Source organism: Protopterus annectens, chromosome 9.part0 (assembly GCF_019279795.1).
Source record: "Protopterus annectens isolate FY-2018-M chromosome 9.part0, PAN1.0, whole genome shotgun sequence".
Taxonomy (NCBI): domain Eukaryota; kingdom Metazoa; phylum Chordata; order Ceratodontiformes; family Protopteridae; genus Protopterus; species Protopterus annectens.
In genome coordinates this window covers 994,775,756-994,801,872 of record NC_056743.1, presented here as the reverse complement: position 1 = coordinate 994,801,872, position 26,117 = coordinate 994,775,756, and the positions used below count along the sequence as shown (strand labels likewise).

The following is a 26,117-nucleotide window of genomic DNA, read 5'->3' as shown; positions in this document are numbered from 1 at the left end:
CCAGACAGGCTTTGTGTCATGTGAATGGAGAGCTACAATGGTCATCCTTCTACACAAGGGTGGGCCAGTACAGACCCAAAAGTGTGATTAGTCTCATATGCAAGGCTATGGAAAGAATTATTATACTAAATTATTAATAAGGACATGAAAACCTTCAAATATTGGATCCAACCCAGTTTGGTTTCATCAAGGGCAAATTATGCCTACTCAGTCTGGTGGACGTCTTTGAGAAGGTCACCAAGGCACTGAATGAGGGCAAAATGGTGCACAGTGCCTGCCTTGACCTGGCTAAGGCATATGATACAATACCCCACTCTGGACTTGTAAACAAACGTATGGGCATTGACTTAAATCCCTATGTTACATACTGGATAGCTCTCAGACAGGACCCAGGAAGTTAAAATAGGGACAATTGCCTCCACAGAGAGGCTGGTCATTAGTGGCACCCCTCAGGCTCTGTGCTGAGTCCATTTCTTTTTTGACATCTACTTCTTAGAAATCAAGGCCTATGTCAAGCGGCCTCTGGCTGACTAAGTTTGCAGATAATTGCAAACTAGGTGCAGTCACAGAATCACTACAAGACAATAACATCCAACAAGAAGGGCTAAAACAGACAAATGACTGGAGACAAAGCCGTGGCTTAAAACTCAGTGCCAAGAAATGCATAATAACACCCTTTGGAAATTCAGCCCCCCTAGGGAATTACCTCAATGATAACACACCCCTAAGAGCAGAACATGTAGTCAGGGATTTGGTCACGTATTTAGATAACAACCTGGCTTTCGACCAACAGGTGTCTAAGGTAGTAAGGCAATCATTCTATGCCGCTCAACTTATAAACAAGAACATGGCATCCAGGTCCAAGGAAGTCGTCATTCTATTGTATTTGACCCACATCAGGCCCATCACTGAGTATAACACCCCCCTTCAGTATGTACCTGAACAGCAACACCTGGAATGTTCACAGAAGTTACTCACAAACAGAATACAGAACATTAACAGTATGTCCTATGTGGATTGCCTCACAGGTCTTTTGCTGTACTCTGTTTCTTTCAGATTGTTAAGAGGTGATTTGTGTCTGGCATACCAGACAGGCAGACCAGACAGCAAGCATTGTTACCTCACAACAAGAGCTTCCCTGGTTCAATTCTCAGCTGGGGTGCCTTCTGTGTGAAGTCTGTATGTCTGCTCTGTGTTAGCATAGGTTTCCTCCAGATACTTTGGTTTCCTCCCACATTCTAAAGACATGCAGTAGGTGGATTGGACACTCTCAATTGGCCATAGGTGTGAGTGTGTCATCTGGAAGAATTATCTTAGCAGAGCTAGCCACTAGTGTAAACCTTGGCTCTGGATTATTGCCACTGGTGAAGTGACACCCCAACACCATGTACAAAAAATGGGAAAAGGGATTGTGGGTGGATGGATGTATGGATGGATCTCTGTCTGGCATACAAGACCTCCTTGGATCCCACTCTTATGGACTTTGTGTATATCTGCAAACTGAATAGTATGAGAATTATTTGATCTATAGATTTAAACTTTGCTTATGACACAACTAGGACATGTTGGAGAGACAGGTATGTGTTCTAGAAAATTCTCCTTTTCTGAAACAGACTTCCATCCATGAGAATCAGAGCACTTCCCTAATCCTAAGCAAGAGAAACCTGGGCCAGTAGATAGGAAATCGAAAGCATACCCTGGGTCTAGCACCTACGTCTCTAATTGTCAGAGGCAGCCTATAAAACTTGCCCAATCTAACATATTCCATTTAAAATAACTTCTAAGACACAAACTTGTGGGATACATTTGTGAAGCCTGGCTAGACTCACAAAGACAAGCACATAAACTGACAGGATACATTTAGGATGCTTGGCTAGGCTTAAAAAGGCTACATTTGTCATTAGCCCAGTTCACACCTATGAACGTACAATACACATTGTTAAAGAAACTATGGTCTTGTATACATGAGATTTAGTTACAGTCAAGGTTTTCACAGAGGTTGGCTAGTAGCTGTAATCTGGTAATTAGTCTGACGTGATCATCTGAAAAATGGGTTACAGATGTTAGGCAAAGAGATCATGTTTCCTGCTTTCATTAGTGGATAGTATTCCTGAGAAAAATATTGAACATAGAAGAAAGAGGCCTCACAATGTAAGGTGAAACTTTCTTGATGAATTTGGGGTACAATGTACTATCATCCACAGGAGCAAAATGATGCAATTTTATAAAGACTGAATGAGCAAAATTTGCAAAAAAAATTATCTGAAGTGAAAATTTAGTAAATTTCATTAAAAATCAAGTGGCAGAGTCAGGAAAAGAGGGGTGTGTGGAGGGCAGTAGGAAATAAGAGCTATGATGAAAATGCTGTTTTATCAGTTTAGCACTCAGCTCTGTTGAGAAGGTTTGGTGACAAGAGTTCAGAAAGAGCTTTGGAGTACATACTTAAAATGTTTACTTTCAGTCCAATAATACTGAATTTTAATAAAAGGTTTTGTTTATTTTACAGCATGTGTAGTTCACAGGCATAATGTTAAAGTCTGATGAAGAAGGTGTGAAGAGAAGCTGGCATCCATCCAATAATATCAGGCTTCTCCCCCTGTACCTTATTCATATGTGCTAATCCTAGCCCTAACCCTGCCACTGTCCCAACTCCAGCTGTATACATTACCTTTCCAAAAACCCTTTACTGAGCAATGACACTAGACAAGACAGGTAAAGATACAGACATACTATGTATACACCTGTATCACCAAAACAATCACCTTGTCTAGTCCCAACTCTAACCCTAACCCACAAACTCTTACACACATACTAAGAAACATGCACACATACACAACTAAATAATATCATATTACCTAGCCCTTGTTCTAGCTCTAACCACCAAAACTCCACTCACCTTCACACACACACATCTCATACAACAGATGAGTGGATGAGCTGATGTTCCACACTGTCCACCAGAACCAACTTAACTTTTAATTTAAAGCAACAGCAGGATACCCTGCTAACAAGGCAGGCATTTAACAGACCGTACTGCACTCACAGGCATGACTGATTAGTCATTCATGTTGCATCAGTAAACGTTTCGTCATTAGATCATGCATTCTTCATAAGGAGGTTGTCTAAACACATGCACAGAGTTAAAAATTCATGTACACCTTACATTTAACTGTTGTTTCTAGATGACCAGAAATCCTCTCTGTAGCCTCCCTGCATTATAGTGAAGTACCTGGCCTCTTTAATGCACTTAACTTACTGGCTGACTCCACAGCTTGTCTTTGTGCATGTCACTTATATTCTGCATTCTATCAGCAGATTAATGCAGATCATTTTGCTTCCTTTGATGTCCCTATGCAAGCCATTACATTGATTTACCAAAGAAAGTAAGGCTGAAGAGTATCCTCCTCAAAAAGTACAGCTACTCGGTATCAGCTGGAATCCATTGCTCAGCCATACGGATTGATGTCCACCACATTGCAAACTCAGCACCAAGTTAGTTGTTCATGACATTGACTTGAAAAGGGGTAATTTCCAAGAATTTCAAAGTGATCATCCTGCTAGATAACAAACAATCACATTGAAGTTCTGCCTAAAGCTGTGTTGACATCAATCAACAGGGCAGTTTTATTGTTGCCTTTAAGCTTAACTGTGTCTTAACAGCTCTAGCATTTAAAACCCCCCCACACACATGCATACGTACATACACACACACACACACACATATACATACACAAACACACGTACACGCATAAATGTATTCCTTCAGCAAGCTTCCATCAGCTGTTGCTTGCAATCTGGTAATTTTAATAATGTGTTTATTTTATAATTTGTATCCAAGAGCAGATGCAATACAATAATGGCTTTTTCACTGTCTCAACCCATGCTGCTATGCATTTGACTGCAAATATGAGATGCTTCACTTTTAATGATTACCCCCAAAAAAGGTTTGTAGGTACCACCACAGGTTTTAACTATATACTACAGAATTTCACTGATTAAAACATTGAAAATACTATTTTCCCAAGAAAAAAGAAAAGAAAGACAAACCCTCAATTAGTTTGCACTGGAGCTAAACACCAATAGCTGAGATTAAAGGTTTGCAGCCCTATTTTTGCATTCATAGGCACTCTACAAAAAATTATATTTGCATTCATATAAACAAAGTAAGAAAAGTTAATTTTGTCTATATTTAGTTATTAGTTTTTCTGCTGTAGTCCACTGTACCACGAAGGAAATCCAAGTACTTAGCTGATTAATTTCAATCTCAATCTGTTGTTAGTTAGCAGATACTTATTATACAAGAAAACTGCTGTTTTGTTATTCCATCCAATGGTGGTCTGCTAATGCATATGTAGCATAGCAGTCCTTCACACAAGTCAAGACAGCTGATAATACCCATGAAAGTAAAGTGAAATAGCAAGACAATGCTTCCAAGCTAAAATGATGCAAACTATAAAGCAACACAGTTTCAGCTATTTATTACTTACAAACTATCAAACTATCAAATTACTGTCAATTTAGAATGCAACAGTGTTTCTAGTAATACCATGTTAAAAGGGCTGTGCCTAACTTTTCTGAGCAGCACAATTAATGCCTGACACAGACAGGAAAATATAAACTTGAAGAGCATGGTTCCTGGATTAACCTGGAGAATCCGCAGATAACAAAGACTACACAAAAAATGCACTTAGGATCATTTAATGACAAGTTCAATAAGGGAAAGGATGTATAACAATTACCTGGAAAAAAACTATAATGAAATCAGTTGTTAAAGCCCTCCATTAGTCTGCTTCCCAACAATTACTGGCCCATAATATCTGATAATGAGATTTGTCAAGTGCTTCACCTTCCTTCATGCCCCCTTTGTTATATGTTAAAATATCAAGTCATACAAACTGTCAAGTTAGTGTAAGATGAAGCAGTCTATTCTGTGACTTTAACGGTTTCACAATTATTTTGTCTGTATGACCAATGTTGGGCATTTCAACAGTGATACAGAAATACTGATGAACTTTATGCACACTTAAAAGAAAAAGGTGCATTCCACCATAAACGTGTATCTGCCAGATCGTACTCTTGTAGGTACTACGTGTGTGGTTGAAGGAGAAGAAGGATGTACAAAATTAACTGCCCACACAATTTCTAAATCATGTTTAAAATAAAACCCACTACTGAATAAAACAATGTATAAATAGTCTCTAGGATTCAGAAAAGGTTTCACAATTAACAGAAACTCCCAGGTCAATCTCTGAAATGTAAAGAAAATGCAATCCAGACCTCCATGTATGCAAACATACACATGCACACATGGACACATATATCGACCCATCAACAGACACACAAACAAGCCCTCCCTCATCAGTCAAGCACAGTCACAGATGCTCTCACTCATTCATCCCCCCCTGCACAAACAATATCAAGACTCACAATTCCCTATATCACCCCTTAGTACAACACCCTGACAGACACACATACATACTCACATACACACATACACGCAGACTCATTCATGCCCCTATAGACATGCATATACATGCCTCCCCGACACACACACACTAATACCCCCCACCCAGTCTTTGCTGAACTTACATGCACTACAACTGCTTCCATAGGATTGAACTGATGACTGCCATTTTTTGACAGCATTCACTTTTTATTCCAACAGTGAAAATGTATGCAGCCAAGTGATTCTTTGAATCACTCAGCAGCATATTTCAAGAGCCACTAGCATTTCTCATGGAGATCACATGGCTAATTAGCATTAACTGCCCTTCCAGTTCATTGCATTAACATGCAGGTCTATCAGTGAGACTGCTCTCTGTGGTGAGGTTCTCACTACTACTAGTGGGAAACCTCAGTGGTAGGGTAGTCTGTGAGTCAGAAAGGTTTATCACAAGGGTGATGTCTATGTTAAGGCTTTTCCCTCACTCTAAGCCTTTGTGAATCCAAACTAGTAATTCTAATGAAAATGTAACGTCACCTCCCTGATTGCTATGCTTTGGGGTAAATGATGGAATATTGTTCCACTTGATTACATCAATTCATAAATGCTGTTTAATGTAGTTTGAGGACTCAAGAATGCTATGGAAACTTTTTGTGCTATAATATCATTTTAGGTGAGCTGAGAAGGGCATAGGCTGTAATTGCAGAAATCATAGTATCATCCACACCGAAATGTAATCAGTGGGTAAACTAGAAGCTGTACATATTTACTGATGCAAGATTTGTTTACTCTGAAACAAAATTACCAAATACATACACTTGTGTTAAAAATGAATAAATGAATGAATGAATGTTCTATTGTGGGCTTTAAAGAACTTATAAAACATAGTTGTGTTTGTTTGTTTATTTATTTATTTATTCATTTATATATCTTAACTAAGTAAATGTTTTAATCTAAAATGGATCTTTTAAAACCATAACTTGATCACACAACAAATTAGTACTGAAAACAAAAACGGTAAAAGTGCATGTGCATAGAGATAAATAACAAATAACAGTGCAAGGGTCATTAAGAAAAGTGTGCACAAAAAAAATTCTCGGTGACGTACAGCAAGCAAATGGTATATACAATTGTATATACAGAAAGCAGGAATAACTAGATTGTGTTATTACCCAGTGAGAAAAAATAGTATAATAATAATAATACCAGTAAAGAAACATCTTCTATAGGCAGTAAGATGTACTGTGGAGGACGTACATCAGAGATTGTGCAGTGAGTGCATTCCATACAGTGCTACAGCAGAAATAATACACGTGCACCAAACAAGTGGAAAAGTACAGTTGTGTACACTTACCATAAATGTAGATGTTTGAGTGTATTCACTGTTGCAGTCATCATATTTGGGTTATCTACTTGCAGTAGCCCTCAGTCAGCCTGATCGTCGGTTACTGTCTCATCTTCCATGATGTCAGGTAGTCAGGGGTATAAAGCATGCAGCCGGCACCATTACATCAGTTTTTCTTGCCCCAGATGTCAGGTGCCCCCCTTAATGGTAAGCAATTAAATATATAAATACAAGGTTATGCCTCCAACAAAAAAAGCAAATACACCAAAAAGCTTTTAAGTATAGTAAAGGAGAATAGATATATTAGCCAAAAGAAGTAAGGGGGCTGGAGGGAGGGTAACCAGGACTGCAACAGTGAAGACACTCGAACATCTATATTTGTGGTAAGTGTACACAACTGTACTATGCTCTTCGTGTTTCACTGTTGCAGTCATCACATTTGGGTAGATTCCCAAAGCTAAAGATGGGAGGAGGAATTTAGATAGCATTAGGATCAGCTATAAGGCCCTGCAAGACTGCAGTGGCAAAGCCAACTCTGGATTTAGAGAAAATTGGCAAATGGTAATGCTTGATGAAAGTATGCACAGAACTCCAGGTAGCAGCTTCTAGGATGTCTCTGGTAGGGACACCTCTGAGAAAGGCTGTAGAGGTAGATGCAGCCCTGGTTGAATGAGGTCTAATCCCCTGTGGGATACGTTTTACATGTTGCTTATAGCAGAAATTAATGCAATGGCCTATCCATTTAGAAATGGTTTGCTTTGAAATAGCCTTCCCCTCTGTCCCTGCAGCAAAGGCTACCAGCAGTTGTTCAGATTTCCTTTGAGGTTTAGTCCTGTCCAAGTAAAATCTAAGTTGTCTGTGCACATCTAAGGAGTGCAGTATCCGTTCCCCTTTGTTCTGTAGATTAGAAAAGAAGATTGGCAAATGAATGGACTGATTAAGAGCCACACTGGATAACACCTTGGGCATGAAAAAGGGACTGGTCCTGACAGACACCCTGTCCGCATGAAAGATGATGAAAGGCTCCACTGCCATAAGGGCCTGTAATTCAGATACCCTTCTTGCTGAAGTGATTGCTAAAAAGGAAAGCTGTTTTCCAAGAAAGGAATTTTAACTCTGCAGTTGCAGCTGGCTCAAAAGGAGGAAGAGTAAGTTTTTCCAATACAAAATTAAGGTCCCAGGCTGGAGTTGGGGCTCTCCTGGGTGGTCTTAAGTTTTTGGCCCCTCTGAGGAACTGCTTGAGCAGTGGGTGGGTCTGTGTTGTAATGAGCTGAAATGGCAGAGGCATAAATTTTGATGAAGGAAAAGGAAAGGCCCTTGTGAAGCATCTCAGCTAAGTACTGAAGAATCTGAGGTAAACTGGGCAGTGCTGTGGCCATCCCTTGAGTTTGGTTACAGGCACAGAATCTTTTCCATTTTTCAGCATAAGATTTTCTAGTACTAGGCCTCCTTGCCTCCAAAATGACATCCAACACTTGATTACTGAGGGATGGTAATGGAGAAATTAGGTAATTAGCCAGGCTGTCAGGTTCAGGGTTTGAAGCTGGGGTGCAGAATCTGGCTCTCCTGCTGTGACAGCAGGGTAGGGGTCTGAGGTAGGTGCCATGGAGCCAGCTGTGACACACTGTGCAAGAGGGGGTACCAGTGTTGGCGTGGCCAGTCTGGTGCAATCAGTATCGTCCTTGGTTTGTCCTGTTTGATCTTCAGTAGTACTTTGGAGAGGAGAGGCGGAGGAGGAAAGGCATAAACTGACAGATTTTTTCCAGCTGAAGGACAGAGCATCCACTTTCCAAGCTTGATTGTGGGGAGTCCTTGTGCAGAATTTGTCCAACTGGTAGTTCTGGGGGGAGGCAAACAGGTCTATATCTGGGGTCCCCCATTTGTTGATCACCATGTTGAAAATCTTTGGTTCCAGTTTCCACTCGTGTGGGTCCATGAGATTTCTGCTTAGTTCATCTGCCAGTGTATTTAGTTTTCCTGGCAGAACTTGAGCTTGAAGATGCACTTGGTAGCTCAAGGCTGTGTTCCACAGAGCCATGGCTAGTCTGCAGAGGGGGTAAGAATGGGTACCCCCCTGCTTGTTTATGTACCACATAATAGTGGTGTTGTCTGTCTTTACCATTAATTGTCCTGAAAGAATGTGATCCTTGAAGGCTGTCAGAGCATTCTGTACAGCTAACATTTCTTTTTGATTGATATGCAGGTGCATTTGACTTGGGTTCCATATGCCCTGAATGCACTTCCCTGCCAGGTGAGCCCCCCCATGCATAGTCTGATGTGTCTGTTGTTAGGGTTTAGGCAGCAGGAGGTAGAGTGAATGGTAGTCCCTTGTTTTGGAGTCAGGCCTCTGCCCACCAAAGAAATTCTAACCATAGGCAAGGTATGATAGGAATCATTTCTTCTAGATCCTGAGAATGTTGACACCATAGACTTTTTAGATACCATTGTAGTTTCCTCATATGTAGTCTTGCATATGGAATTAGTAGAATGCACGAGGCCATGAACCCCAAGGCTTGCAGTATTTGCCTTGCAGACAGCAGGGTTTTTGTGGCCACTAGTTTGAAGTAAGCTGTTAAACGATTTTGTTTCTCTGGTGTGAGGAAAGCCATCTGGGAAGTTGTGTTCAAGCTTGCTCCCAGGAATATAATTTGTTGACAGGGTACCAGATGTGATTTCTTTTCGTTTATGGTGTACCCCAGACAAGTTAAAACCTTTTGTATAAATGCCAGATGATTCAGAAGTATGTCCTGGCTTTCTGCCTGAATTAGACAATCGTCCAGGTATGGGTATATTTGAATATTTCTTTGCCTGCAAAATGTAATGACTGGAGCTAGGCACTTTGTGAATACCCTGCGCATAGTAGATAAGCCAAAGGGCAGTGCAGAGAACTGATAGTGCATGCAGCCTGCTTTGAAGCGTTGGTATTTTTTGCAAGATTCCCTGATTGGGATGTGCAGGTAGGCTTCCTTTAAATCCAGTGTTGACAACCAGGCATCTTTGCCTATCATGGGAAGCAACTAGTGAAGAGTTAGCATCTTGAATTCTGGAATCACCAAAAAGGTGTTTAGGATAGACAGGTCCAGGATAGGATGCCATGAGTTGTCTTTTCTGGGTACCAGGAAAAGTCTTGAGTAGAAACCTTGTCCCTTTTCCTCTTCGAGTACAGTTTGAATAGCCTTTAATCTTAAGAGAGATAGTACTTGTTTTTGAGCCTCTGCCCACTGATTTGGGGGTAGATCTGGCCACGCGTTTGGGGTTGGTAACATGTGGAAGTGAAATCTGTATCCTTGGGAAACTATGTTTAAAACCCATTTGTCCTGGGTAATGAGTTCCCAGTTTTTTGCTTGCAGAGCAATCTTTCCCCCTAAAGGAGCAGTCAGTTGAGAAATGCTTGGAAGTTTTAAAGTTGTCATTGAGACAGCTTACCATTGGGGGGGGGTCTTACTACTCCCTGATTTGGAAGTGGGAGCCCCCCACTGCTTAGTCCTGTGCAGTATCCTGGGAATGAAGCCTGGGAGTTCTGCTGGTTCTGGGTTTGAATTGAGAAGGCCTGGAAGTGTCAGGAAAGGACCAATTTTTTGAGGGCCAATGCCAACTAAACCTAGGGGGCTGCACTTGTAAGAAATCTTTAACAGTTTTTATAGATTTAGCTTTTTCCTCCATCTTTTTAAGAACTTCTTCTGCTTTGTCGCCAAACTGGCAGTCCTGATTTAAAGGAGCATCCAGCAATTTAGTTTTAACATGATCTGGCAAACATTGCTCCTTAAGCCAAGCATGCCTTCTAAGTACAGACCCGGTGACAGCAGCCCTGCAAGATGCCTCTAGTGAATCAAAACCACATTGCAAAGTATGTTTTCCAACCTGTTTAGCAGAATGCATTAAATCCTGTAAATCCTTATTTTTCAGCAAAATCAAGAATCAACATCATTTCCTGTTTAAGCAATCCAATAATATGCTGCTAATACTTTAACATATGAAACTGGCAATTTAAGGCCCTGATGGCCAAGGTTGCAGAGGTGTATACCTTCTTACCCAATCTATCCAGGGCCCTGGAATCTCTATCAGATGGGGTAAGATTTTTGGCAGTAGAAGCCTTAATGCCCTTGGGTCCCTGTGAAATGGTCTCGGGATCCGCAATAGGATTTTTAAAAAGGAACTTGTGAGAATCAGGAACCCTGTAATATCTATCAGGTTTTCTGGGAGCAGGAGGTAAAGAGTCAGGGGCCAAGTAATTTCCGAAAAGGCATCGTCAACAATGTCCAGCACAGGAGTGATAGTTAAAGGCCTGTGTTGGGGCAGGAGTAAGAAATCTCTAAGCCTCTTTTTAGAATCAGAGTAATCCTGGCTTTCCCAGTGAAATGTTCCCTAAGAGTATGCAAGGTTTTACCAAAAGAAAAATCCTCTGAGGGTGAAGCAGAGGAAAAAGAGTTCTCTGCATCAGAATCCTCATAGGTAGATAAGGGTAAATCCTGGTCATCAGAGGAGACAGAAATTTCAGAATCCTGGTCAGAAGTATCATAAGCAAATTCAGTCCTAGGTCTCTTAGGGGGAAAGGTTGGCTTCCCCTGATTAAAGTAATAAGGTCTTCAGCCATTCTTATCATTTGTTTTTTAGGCATAGAGGCCTGACCATGTGGCCTGGGCATCAGTTTTTTAGGCATGGTTCAAGTTTTAGGCCTAGAAGAAGAAGATGGTGTCAGTTTAATATGCAAGTCAGTAGGTCTGAATACACCTTCAGAAGCCGGTGCCTGCACAACACCTCCGGACCCATCCAAGGTAGAGACATCCACAGGTTCCACAGTTGAAGCATCTCGCAGCATACCGGACTCCGAATGGGTCTCAGTAGTGGCCTGCAAATCTGAAGTAGCAGGTATCAGGGGCTGCGAAAGCGCCTCACTGAGTACTGGTGAACTGGCAACTAGCTTAGGAGAAGCGTCGTCGGCAGCTTTGGATCTAGACGGCCTGTCTCTGTCTTTATCTTTGTGTTTTTTTGGAATGTCGGTAGTTGGGTGGCTTACCGAAGACATATCTGGATAATTGAACTGAGTACCAAAATATTTAGAAGCGAAAATGTACCAACGATGAACAGTTTGTGGTTTAAATAAGGCACAAAACTGACAGCGAGGTACGTTGTGGTCAGGGCCTAGGCAAGGAACACAGTACGAATGAAAATCTTTATGAGGTATTTGCTTTCCACAAAAAATACAATTATTGACTTTTACTTACATCAGTTTAGAGGAAGAAAAACTTTCTTCAATGGGGTACTTAGCTTTAGTTGAAGACTTCGGTTCTGAAACTTGAAAACGAAAATTTCAGGAGTCGGCTGACCGGCACTTGCGAACTGCTTCTGCTAAGGGCACCGCACAGCAAGAAAGACTGATGTAATGGCGTTGACTGCATGCTTTATACTCCTGACTACCTGACGTCACAGAAGATGAGACAGCAACCGACCCAGGACCCAAGACTTTGATAATCAGGCCGACTGAGGGCTTCTGCAAGCAGATAACCCAAATGTGATGACTGCAACAGTGAAACACGAAGAACATCAATGCATAGTTAAAATAACCCTGAGTAAAAGACTGGGAAGCTTGCATGTTGCCACAGCTTTCAGTGATGGGTCTATGAACTTCAAAACAAGAAGGCTGAAAATTCCTGTTGTTAACATTTTGCTAGATTGGGTCTGTCTAGGTTCTGCATTGATGGCATTATGGACTTGGTGAAGAGAGAGAAGGTACTTTTTACTTTTGTTTTCATTCTTCTTCCTTTTCTTTCAGTAACTGTAACCTAAGAGTGTGTATATTTATCAAACACAGGTGTGGTGGCTTATCCCTGAGTGTAGGGGGAGGCTTGCCCTCTATAAAAAAAAAAAAAAAAAACATAACTGGCTTTGTGTGTTTTGTGAAACTGGGAGAACTGTTGATTTGAGACTATAATTTCCTCTGACGTTTTAGACATATAGTTTAGCTTGCTTGAGTGTTCAATAAAGTACAGACAAAATGAATCATAGTAAACCCAAAGATATCAAACATATTATGTTCAGAGTTTAGATAAGCAGCAAAGAGACAAATTTAAGGAGCAGATGTAGTAATCCAGAAAGAAAGCATTCATGCTTAGATAAGAAGCAATGATTTAGTTTAGTCCTTTTTTCTGTATCCTGTTAGTAAGTAAGAAATATATTCTTTCTTAGTAGTGCCTTTCAGCTTCTTTTTCCTGCAACCATTACAGGAGTGTAATAAAGTTGTGTGAAACGGACTTCTGTCCCTAACAACACAAATACATTAGTAGCTACGTTAACTTGAACAAAGCAGTCAGGTCTGCTACTTAGTAAATAAACCAATGATTAAACCTGGTATTCAAATTACCATAAAATACATACAGCAGTTATGAATGTCCATGGGTATAATAGTCACTTATCATTTATCAATATGAATTTTTACATTAAGAATTCCCTTTATATATCCAGTTATTATTATTATTATTAATATTATTATTATTATTATTATACTATTCCACCTGCGTCACAAACTAACCTAGGGTACTACACTCGGAGAGGGTACTTATACAGGTTTGTATCATCTGTGGTTTTATGTGTACCTCCATGACTTAGTCAATTATTTAATTATACGTTTGTATTATACTGTAGAGTTAAGAAGGATAGTCACCCTTTACCCATTAAATATTCAGTGAGCTGCCTTGGGATAAATATATGGTTCCAATCATTTATTTTGGCTTAATGTTCTCTGTAATTAATGTTACACACTTTTTTTTCATAAAACTCTTTGTCTGCTGTGTATCACTGACTATTGCCCAGGTCACAGATGAAAATGATCTTCAGATCATCTCTTTTACCTGGTAGATTGAGGATGTCTAGCAGAAGAACAAAATTATATTATTCACTTGCCAGACTTTTGTTCACTGTGCATAAAAAGACACATGAAGTATAAGTGAAAGTCTTCATTAGAGAGACAGACAGACAGACAAAGGCAGAGACAGAAAGTGACAAGAGACTGTTTTATGTCACCTGATAGAATTCTGCTGATTCTGGGGGAGGGGCAGGGATTGAAGTCTGTAGTGTCAGGGAGGTTAAGTCTGCCAGTGTTTTTTTAAAGCTAACTACTGGCCACTTTATTTAATTTAATTAATAACATTAAAGCTCACTATAACAGCCTAGCAATGTTAAATGATTGAAACACAAGACAAAGATCTAATACCCATTGTAATCTCTGTAACACGAATAACTCAGCATTTTTAGTCACTCTAAGTCAAGGGAATAAACTGAAAACTGTGCATGCATACCTACATGAATAAAGACTATTTTCCCATTTTTTTTGTATAATTCGCTAGCCATCCAAACAAATTTAACTCCTAGTCATCCCATAGGAAGACACTGTAAATACTTTGTTTCACCATGCTTTCTAATATCATTAACAGTAGAGTAACCTAGTGCAACCTACAAACTGTTGTGTTTTGGTAACTTCACACATTGATGCTGAGAACATTTAACTTCACCATGTGCTTCATTATATCCTAAACATTATCACTTGATAATGCTTTCTGTTCTGTTTTATTGCTCATGTTATCCACACACAGCATCATGGCTGCTGGTCAAGTTGGATCACTAAAAAATCTTTGCCTTTTTCAGTGTGGAAGTTTAACTAGCTTCCTGTTTAGCTGGCCATAAAGTACAGAAAAATAGGGTGTTACTAGTCCCCTGAAAGGAGAACTCTGTTATAGCCACTTACTGTACCTCCGGTGCACAACTTTTAACTGACAAGAAGATTATGTAATGCTTCAAAACTCAGACTTTACAAACTGTAATACCGGGCAAACATCAATAAAAATACCTTTTCTGTTAGACACCAAACTCAAGTCTAGAAAATGAACCATAAAAAGCTGCAGGCAATAAGGAACGGATACTACATTCACCCTACTTAGAACATTGCTAAGCAGTAACTGAATTAACACTGTGGGCATAAATTAATCCATCCCCCTTTAATTTCCCTTTTTGCTGGTATAGTGTGCATCTCTAGATTGGATGTGCTTAACACACTATAACTTCTGTCACTGAGATGCGAAGGTAGCATTATACACAGAAAGTAAACCGGCTCACTTCATTCAAGTTGAAATTCATGCAATAAGTACAGTGCATAACAACTTGCCTTTGCTTCTGCCTTCTCTTCCTTCGCGATATCAGTTGGGATAACTGCAGCATGAACAAAGCATATAAGTGCAGAAATGCATAATGTTGCTCCAATCCGGCCCATTCCTAGGTCTCTGAACAAGTTTAGCTTGGCTAAAAAAAAAACAAACAAAAAAAAACAAAAATAAATATTTTGCCTCCTTGCTTGTCTTCAAGAGTTTTAGAGAAAAGCTGAAACTTTCTGTGGATTCTGAAGCTTAGTATTCAACTTTTTCATAACTTCATCTGTCTTTGCTTGTGGCTGTTTGGGTCTGCATTTATTATAAATCGAGTCACAGCAGGAATGACTCATTTCTTTCCTCCCACGCTGTTGTTACAATAAACACCCCTCCCCATCCTTAGGATCCATGCAGGGACATCTGTAACTCTTTCAAGCCTTTTCTGAAGGGAGTTTTCATAGTTTTTGTTTTTAAAAAGTATAAAGTATAAATAAGCAATAACATGCCTTCACATACTATGTTACATGTTTATAATATTTAAATGAACTGGTAGAAAGATACCACAACACGCTAATTTCAAAGAGGTCCTACTAGTATGTCATATGTATGAACAATGCACAGTATCATTACCAGGTATTAATACAATAACTGTCTTATAGCATGGGTGCATAAAGGAGCAAGAAAAGTGCTGCATACACTATAGGAGGTTATGAGAAAACAATTCCATATGTAGTCTGCAAATAATTAGACCATTCATTGAACTGCCTTTTCATCAAATCATAAGTGATTGCAAAAATTAATTGAAAAGACATTTCATTGAAAGCATATTTGGTCGAATCACAATTCATAGAAAAGTGTAGGAAGCTATAGACAGTCACTGTTGGTGAGGTTTATGATCTTAGGATTGTAGGCATTACAAGGTAAATTAGTCTACCACAGCATTTCTAATTTGCTAATGCCCCATCTCTAGACAATTATGTGGTTCACTATAGGTACTCGAGTCCAAAGTGCCCAGAAAGCAGTCTCAAAGCCAGGGACTTGAGCACGTTGTAGCTCAGCTTGGCTGCTGGTAGTGCCTGAACTTGAATATGATTTCAGACAAACAGCTATGGGGAGGGAGTGGGACGGGATTTAGAATTAGGGAGCAGAAGGAGTTTTTTAGGGTTAGGGAGCAGAAAAGGAGTTTTAGGTTAGGGAGTAATCAAGGAATTTAGGTTTAGGGAGGGGGGTTGGAGTTAGGTTTAGGGAGCAGGAAGGGAGTTTTAGGGGTAGGGACCAATCAGGAAATTTAGGTTTAGGGGGGGTTGGAGTTTTAGATTTAGGGGAGATCAGGGAATTTAGGTTTGGGGGCTTGGGGTTTTAGGTTTAGGGAGTGACTAGGGACGTTAGGGTTAGGAAAGGGGAGTAGAGGTTTAGGGTACAGGACCAAAGAGTTGGGGTTGTAAACTGGATGGGAATTTCAGGTTTATTTATTTTTATTTATTTGGCATTTGTTGACTGGGAAATTCCAACTAGTTCAGGAACCCATTTTCAGCAGAAGCCTGGGGAGAAAAGCTTGACAAAGTAAAAAAACTTTTAGCAAAAAAATGAAGTACAGTGATCATTACATTTCTGTAGCTTAGAAATTACAGGTAGTTTTAATCTATTGGCAGTTGATAATTACTAACAACAATAATTACTGCAGTGAAGAAATGTAGATGGTTTATCTAGTTACAATAATTTTAGGTAGGCTGATAGTACACATTACAATGAAAGTTTGTATAGTTTAAAAGGGTTTAGGTTCTGGTGTAGCTATGTCATTTATAACACTGGGTGTTGGGAGGGCCATGTAGAAACAGGAGATCTGGCTAGTGGGAGTTACAGCACTTGATTTTTTGAACAAGTATCAGCGAGCATTAATACTGAGAAGAACTAACACGCATGTACCTGCAGTAGGACCAAGCTCGTGTTTGTGCTCCTGCAGTGATTTACTTTGTGTGGTGTTTTCTGTCAACACGGAATTTTTATATTTAAGTAAGGGGACTTTAAAAGACAAAGTGCCCCACATGTGGGATACAGCGGGGCTAACCATCTGAAATGTTGGGACCCTCTAGAGTAAGTCCTGAAACACAGAGAATGAATGGCCAAAAAACAGACTTACATATATTAAGTCTGAGATGACCATTTCCTGGGAGCATTCAATAGGGAACCTGCAGGGGGCTTGCGCAACTGCAAAAATATATATATATATTTAGATGAGTACTTGCTGTTGATGAAACTCTTTTTGGTATCTGATTCAGTTAAATGTGTTTTCAAATATTTTTTCACTCATTTGTAATTTGATGAAAAGGCAATGTGTTGAAAAGTATTATATATATGTTTTGTATTATATATATTATATTATATATATATATATATATATATATATATATATATATATATATATATATATACATACAGAGAGAGAGACATGTTTATATGAAAGTGGGGTGACTGGACAAAAGGAAATGCATGAGCGTTTTAGCTTTGTTGTAACTAGTAACATTTGTTAACATGGCAATGAGTCACTCTAGTTAGTGCCTTTTGGCAGTGATGACCAGCCAGTGATTTATATGGTGAGACCTACATTGTGTTTCATATGGCCAGGTTAGGGCAGGAAGAAGTGGTGATTTTTTTTTTGTTGTTTTATTTTATTTCTTTACATTTACTTAAAATTAGAAAGTCCATGTGCCCCAAAGAAGAATTTACTGAATAAAAAGATAGCTTTTTAAGTGCTGCAGATTACATTCCAATGTGGCATGTTGTAAAATGTAAAATATGAAAAGGATGGGAATACAGGATGGGGATAGTGTATGGCCCATTGTTGTTACCTATACCTTTTTACAATGTACAGTAGGTATATGCAGGTAGTTCAAATTACTGTCTTCTTTGTAATCTCAGAAAAAACATGTTTGTTCTGAAAGAGGGCAATTCAGAAAGGTTAATACTATACCCTAAAGAACACCTGGGAAATGTATTATTCACGGTGTAAACCTTAGCGCATGGAATTAGATAATAACCAGAGCTTTGATGATTTAGGAAGTGGTATTTATGTGACGCTATGACTTCGTGTGTAACTGTGTAAGACACTCTCAATGAAAAGGAGCAATGTGATACTTCCTTCACTGACACAAATGGTGGCTGCTGCCCCACTGCCACATGTGTGGCACTATTGAAACTAGTTCTGCCACAGACTCTGCCACAGACTAAGTCCACACAGCATAATTAATGAGGATACATTCTTTGTTGGCTTGGCTGTAGTCTTCTCTTTGAGGGTCATTTCTCAGAATATTCAGCAGTAAAATAATAGGTTTTGACAGTGAAAGGTGCTAATGGGGAACTTGACTTTAAGGTAGAAAGCCAGAAATTTGCAGTAACCAAGAGGTGTAAAGTGTTTTAAATTTGAATTAATACTAATCATTCTAGCTTATTTTGGGGGACTGGATGTGTACAATTATATTTAAAGCTCCAGTGTCAGCTGAAGCTGTTTGACTGGTAACATTTTATTCTGAAATGTTAAACACTCAGGTACCCTATGTGAGTCTCTTAGAAGGGTATATTGGGCATATACACGAACATTGGTATTGCGATGTTAATGATATGATGAAGGAAATTACATTCATTCATGCCTCTTGAAGCTGAGAAGTGGGTAGAAACCGAGGAGGTGCCACTCAGCATTTTTGTGGATAATGCTGATTGATTCAATTCTGCTAACATTATCAAGTTTCCATATGTCTTAAATTTAGTTGCTTAATTTGTGTTTTTTTTTTTAAGATGACAATTACATCACTTCTTTTCAGCTTCATTCCACTTCTGGTTCTGCCTGCTACTGCCTGTCCTCATCCAGCTGTAATCACTTTCCACAAAGAACTCTGATTTACTCCTGTCATATAGTATCAGGAACTTAACTAACAGCACAGACCTTGACCTTCCATTAGATTCTACTGCATTAGGGAGGCAGTATCTTAGCGAATGCCAGGTCTTTTCATGTGATGTTACCAGAACCTGTTTCTTGATTTTCTTCTGCCGTCTCAGACATGCAACATACATGGATGTCGGGATAATTGCCTCTCAGACATGCAACATACATGGATGCCGGGATAATTGCCTCTCAGACATGCAACATACATGGATGTCGGGATAATTGCCTCTCAGACATGCAACATACATGGATGTCGGGATAATTGCTAGTCTCCTTCCTGACAGTGAATTGCACTACATTCAGTAGTCAGCCATGTTGTAGTGTTGTAAAAGAGTGTTTGCAAGGGACTTTCATTTGGGCCACCACCAGACTGAGAACATTTCTGGACTTTGCACCAGCACACAGGATATGGTATTGCTGAAGTTCTGGCAAAGAGTGGGTTAGAATTTTCATTTGAATGTGATACAGGTATTATCTGATTATGAGGTCATATTACAAGGAGAATGGACTCAGCATGGCAATGAAAACTGGCAACGTTCTTTGCTACCACCATTTCCTTATTTCCTGCTACATGAAAGACTTTCTGGTATTGAGACGACTTGAACCACTAGTACTTACTTGTGAAGTCGGTCAGCAAAAAAGTGCACTGTCACTTTAGCTGGTATTCTAAATCATGGATGCTGTATATCAAAAAGGCTTACTGTTTATGTACGTATTTGGTTCCCTCCAACTGAAATAATCTGTAAACTGCCCCAAGTGTAAGAAGACAAAATATTCTGGATTTAAAATGTTGTGTAGGTTGTTGAACATGACTACATACTTATAAACAGATTTCAGCAAACGAATGATCAAGTAAGTGTTCTAAGCAACCTTTGATAAAAAAGTCTTGGAGTCAGTACATATTACACTTATTGGCACATTCGCTGGGATACAAATTCTTAAAATGATAAAAGATAGATATGTACAAGTAAGATCGTGAAACAAAGTGTTCTGAGGGACAGACATTTTCTTCCTTCTGCACAGTTTTGGAATGCTTTACAGTCAGTCAGCAGAGCAAAGAATTTCAGACAAGTCATGACATAAAACAGCTGGAAAAAGTTGAAATAGAGGTCCTAAAAATGGGAGGTGATAGAAATCCACCCCTTTGCAGTTAGAACAAAACTCTGAAGAATAATTTACAAGAATCAAGCATTTCAACAAAAGAAAACTATAAAACTAAGTATTCATGCTTGAATATACAGGCGCGCGCGCGCCCACACACACACACACACACACACACACACACACACACACACACACACACACACACACACTATATTTAAAATGTGTGTGGTTGAATCCACAAGTCCATACAAAGCTATAGCTAGAGAGAAGAAAAACAAGAAATATAACAAATGAGTACTGAAAACTAAAACAGAGTATAAATAATGTTTGCTATAAACAGTAATAAATATGCATACACAGCAAAAGAGAATACAGAAATGTGTAAAATTGTTTAGAAATATGTAAAATTCTTTAACAAAGTATGCTGCATATGAATATTATCAGTGCAGCTCCTTATTAATACTGACTAACCTGAACCCTAACCCTGTACCTTAGCTTGGAAAAACCCTTTCTATAACACTACCACTATAAAACACACACACACACACACACACACACACACACACACACACACACACACACACACACACACACACCATTAAATTCATAGCTCTTACCTATCTAATCCTAACCCCAAAACAAGAATACAGACACTCCTAACACTCTAATGCCATAGCTTTCGGTATATCCAAAATGTTGGCATTAACAAAAGCAAACCCCACTTCCCTGTCAAAAAGCCATTTCTCCCTTCGTTAAGTGAACAGTTCAACCAACAGTGCAACTGATACAACCACTCAACTACTTTAATAAGCAGAGCACATGTTCAGGAAAAAATGTCATTTGACCATCTCACAGGGATCCATATATGATACAGCTATAAATAAAAAAAAATCATTTGTTCTAAAGCAATAAAACTAAGATAACACAGCTTATCCTTTCAATCCAAGTAAAAACAGAATAAAAAATGATAAAATTGCCACTAAAACCACACCATATTACATAAAAACAACAAATAAAACATTAAGCCTTTTTGTTTTTTAGACTGTGCATCAATAACAAACCACTTCCACTATGAGTGAGCAAAAGCAAATGCACCACGGATCGGAATCTTTGAAGTGCATTTGTCAAAAACATCTTGCTGAAAAACACTTTTTAAAGGGGACAAGCCCCCCCTGCACTGGCCTGTGTGTGTGTGGGGGGGGGGGTAAATACGCCACACTGCCCAAACCTAAGTATACCAACACCAAGGTCACACATACTTGAAAAAGGGAGAAATTCCCCCAAAAAGAAATATCTTGCACAATTTGCCAGTGATGATTTACTATGGAGGAACTCCACTGGCTAGTTGAAGCTCGAGAGGTCAAGCTTCAAAAACCTAGACAGCATGTATAGTCAAACTCTAAATTAAAGCAGTCTAACATTTCATTGAGCCAATGCCTTTCTTTTCAAAAATGTTGATATTTTCCATTTGATTCAAACCAAAGAAAAGACAGGCATTACATTTTAATTGCCAACAATATTCTTTCCAGGCTAACAATTCTTCAGTAACAGCTTTCCCATAAACAAGCTCAACTTTTTCGAGGACTGCTGCAAATCTGAATGCAGTATCTTTACATACTAATGAATGTTTGCACAAAGCATTTTTGTTATTATTCAAACTCAGTGCCCACATGTATACTTGTTGCCCCCTGTTACAACCTACAAGTAGTGCATCCAATATTAAATGCAAAACATTTGTGGCATAAAGCAACATAAATCACATTAACAGTACAGGAAAATAAAACAGGTATAGCATAATGGTTGTCTTTCACAATTACTGCATCTACTCCTGTATACAAATATTTATATTTGTTGCAATTATTGCACCATTAACCGCGGTAGTGCAGTGGTTAGCAATGTTGCCTCACAGCAAGAGGTTCTTCTGTTAGATTCTCGGCTGGAGCGCCTTCTGTGTGGAGTCTGCATGTCCTCCCCATGGTCGAGGGACGTCTAAAGACATGCAGGTAGTTGAATGCGTGAATGGGTGTGCCTTCTTTGAAGGTTGGGTGTCGGGCTGGCAACTCGGCACCATAAAAATCCACTGCCAATCATTAGCAGATTGGAGTTCTGCTGTGGTGACCCCTAACTGGGAAAAGCTGAAACACTTTGCACCACAAATGCCAGAAAGGTAAACAAACCAATGAATCCAAAAAGACGGCTTGCACCAGTTGCAGGCAAACATTTTATTCAAAACAGCAGTGAAAGCTTGTAAGCACTTTCATCCCAAGTTTAAACAATAAAGGAACTTCATCAGACCTGATGAAGTTCCTGTATTAATTTAAACTTGGGATTGGATTCATTCCCACTTTGCTAATTGTGAGCTTGATAAGGTTTTTATAACAAATCTTTGTTTTCCCTTTTATCTACAGATTATAGCCTTGCACCAATCACTTGATCAAAGGAAGAAAAAGTACATTTTCCAACTAATTCTGACACAATTGTTTGATACTTTGTATATGTACCAAGCTTGTCAGTTTCATAGACATCACCATCTCATTACCTTTTATCAGTGTAACACTCCTTTGCTACATGCCAATATGCTGGTAGGCTTAAAAGTATTTGCAGTGCTCTTTTTCACTTGTTCAACCTCATTACTATTTGCAGTCAGTGGCAATAAATCTTATTTTTTAAACTTTCAATGCCATTGAAAAAAATGTCATCTAATTCAGTCAGATAACTTAGACTAACAATTTGCCCTTTCATTATGCTCTCTTTCAACCATTTGGGGTGCATCTTGTTATAATTTGCATAGCTGTTAATTGAGACAGTTTTTTTCTATATACTTGTGTGATGGTTCCTACTCCGGGTCAGTAATCTAGGAGCCTCAATCCTCATCACTGACACCAGGGAGTGATGGTCACTATGAACAAAAATGGATGCACACAGTATTTTCAGATGCAACTCTCTGCACCAAGCACAATTTCCCTTAAGACCACACAGGGAGCACACTTCAGACCTGTGGCTGGACTCTCTCTCTCTCCAGGCCTCAAACAAGACTTCATACAGATCACTTTGAAGTTCTGTGCCCTTGTTCCAAATAGCTGACACACACACACACACACACACACACACACACACACACACACACACACATTTGGATATTTGATTTACACACACACACACACACACACACACACACACACACACACACACACGCACACACACACACACACACACGCACACACACACACACACACACACACACAGACACACACACACACACACACACCCACACACACTAACACCTGGGAAAGACTGGCACAGATTTACCTGATGTGTTCTCTCTGCCCAGACTATAAGGTAATTATGCTGCCACCAATCAGCTACTCTAAGATTCTTATAAGTGTGCCCAATTATACTGAGTAAAATTAATTCTACTACAAATGGTAGAATTTGACCAGTGCAGCAAGGCTTTTAGGAGTGGCCATAGTATCATTAAAATAAGCATAAGTACTCTTAAGATGTTAAAAGTATTCTCTAAAAGACCAGCCACAATGAAAGGTATAGAAATATTTAATAATAAATAATAAAATAGAAAACATGAAAATACTGAATATCTAGTGTGACACCCGTGGACTGGACCAGTAATCAAGGAGCCTCAATCCTCACCACTAGCATCAGTGAGGGGCGTGCACATTGGGGGGATAATAAGTACACACACAGTAAAGTACAACTTCCCTTAAGAGCACACAGAGATCACAGTCAGTCTGGGGCTGGTTTCTCCCTTTCTCTCCAGATCCCCAATAAGACTCCCCACTGACACAGCTATAGTGTACAGATCTCAGCCAAGTGGTCAACCCAAAACCTCCAGCATCCTCTCTGTCTGTCTGATATAAGTTATATGCAAACATACAGACACTCCTGGGGAAGGCTGGCACAGGTTCTCCAACTATGCCCCCTTCTCTCCAGACTATAAGGTAAAAATCATTGCCACCAACCATGAATATACACTACTATAATGCCCTTCCCAAAGGGTGATGAATTTCACTGTGTAATATTACTGTTATCCAAATAGTAAGTGTGACTGGGCAGTAAGACTATTGGAGTGGCTTGGACAGTATCACCAAATACATGCAATGCACTCTAACAGCTTAAATTATCTATACACAAAACAGACACAGTTGAAAGGTTTAAAAATACTTAATAAATAATAAAAACACAATACAATACTTATTACTTCAACACAATGACATTACAGAGTTCAGAAATCACTGGAAACTTTAAAATAATATTGTAGGATAGTCTGACATAAATATAGAAAACAGCTAGACTAATCTGGCTAAATTCCTATCTAACTCTAAAAGAAATACTAAAGACTAAGATCCTACTTACAGAGCAAAGCAAGTGCTGGTGAGCTGATGTCAGCTTCAGACAAAATCCAAAATGCTCAATCTTTCTCTCCGAGAAAGTCTTAAATTGATAACACCCAGTACTGCTGAGTCATTTCACATTACATCATTGTTGATATCTCTGCTGAAGTTTCCCAGGCTCACAGAACTCAAAATGTAACATTCTTTTTAATCTTGCACCTGTAAGGAAACCACAGCAATAAATGACACTTTACATATAAAATCTAGTAATTAACTCTTGTCCTAAGACAACAGAAATATTTTCTTAGTCCAGACAATCAGTCACAAAATGTTTCACTTATCAGCTTTCTTCCAGCAGGGTGCACTGTGGTTACATTTTTGAAACTCAGAACATATAACACAGTTTTCTTACATTTAGTTGCCTTAATTTGAAAAAACACACCTGTGGATTATATTAATCTGTACAATGACATAGAATTATTTACAAAATTGTATCTAGTTAGATTGGTAGCCTTCACATCTAGTTACAATAAACATCAGAGTTTCAATCAGAGGAGATATAAAAATAACACAGTTGGATAGATTCACACAGATACAAAAAAACAATACTTAACTAATCTCACTATAGTTTTCTGACTGACTAAAAAATTACTGTTCCCTAGTTAAGTTACTTACTACAGCAAGGCAAGATGAGTGTAGAGTTGCTTACTACAGCAAAGCAAGATGAGGTGTGTGGTTGTGTGAGATATCTGTGAGAGATCTTTCCTGTCAGGTTCCAAAAAACAAAGTGCTGCTGCTGCAAGAGTTCTATCATATCTTTCACTAATATCTAAAGAATAATTTCAGTGCTGGTTACAGAATACCATCTTATTTGGTCACCTGGCTCTGGTACAATATAATTCCAGAGTTTTGCTAAGATCTGTTAAAGCATCTGAAAGCTATAAATCAATTTCAAAAACCACCACCCTTTCATGGCAGCAATTAGTTCACCCCTAAGGACAATACAATAAGATTTCTAGTCCTGGTTTTCCCAGACATTTCTGTCTTTGGTTGCAATCAGACCTGTAAGATAAAATCCCCATGGTCCAAACCAACCCAGTTAATTTTCAACCTATTTTTCAAAATTAGCTGGACGGAGATTAACCTCTTCCCTTCTGGAATTCTCTGTTAAAACATTTGCATTTAATCAGTTATAATAATAATACTGTCTGACATATGCATATATCTCATTTTTGTCTAGTAAAACCCACTGCTGATGCATTTTTAACACAAGCACCTTTACAAATACATTTTTAACACAAGCATCTGTAAAAATCAGTGTGATAGTCAAATAGCATAAAATTCTTTACAGAACTCCAGCTAGCTATGCTGGCATATGTTACACATACACTGCCCTACTTTCTCTGGCACAGATTACACTACCTCATGTCATCACAACTTGTAATGAGGCATGCATTCCTTTTCAATTATTAAATGCCTGAAAAAATAACCCTTTTCATATAATAAGTGTAATTATGGTACATAGAAATGTTGCAATGATTCCACTTGTCATTCTATATCAAAAGCATATCTTCAGTCAATAATGGGATATCTGGAGGTTATGCCTGCCCTAATAGCCACACCTGTAATCTGCTTAAATTACCTGCCTTCAAATGCAACAAAGTTATGAGATAAAATAATATCAAGCATTTCAGTCAAAAGTTTATTTTTTGAAGGATGAAAATTGATCTTCACATGGGAGCCTCTGTCTCTTAGTATCATTGAATACAAAGACTTAATGTCTAATGTCAATAATACA

The 26,117-nt window shown here is 38.9% G+C and overlaps 1 protein-coding gene across 1 annotated transcript in view; it reads right to left on the bottom strand.

The window, feature by feature from the left end:
- Positions 1 to 24,376, bottom strand: part of MMP19 (matrix metallopeptidase 19) — a 122,522-nt gene extending 98,146 nt beyond the window's left edge. Inside the window, exons 1-2 of the mRNA XM_044083772.1 lie at positions 24,342 to 24,376; positions 14,947 to 15,080 (exon numbers count right to left, since the gene is read on the bottom strand). Coding sequence (XP_043939707.1) covers positions 14,947 to 15,051 — 105 coding nt within the window. The 5' untranslated portion in view covers positions 15,052 to 15,080; positions 24,342 to 24,376. The remainder of the gene's footprint in view (positions 1 to 14,946; positions 15,081 to 24,341) is intronic.
- Positions 24,377 to 26,117: the final 1,741 nt, after the last annotated feature.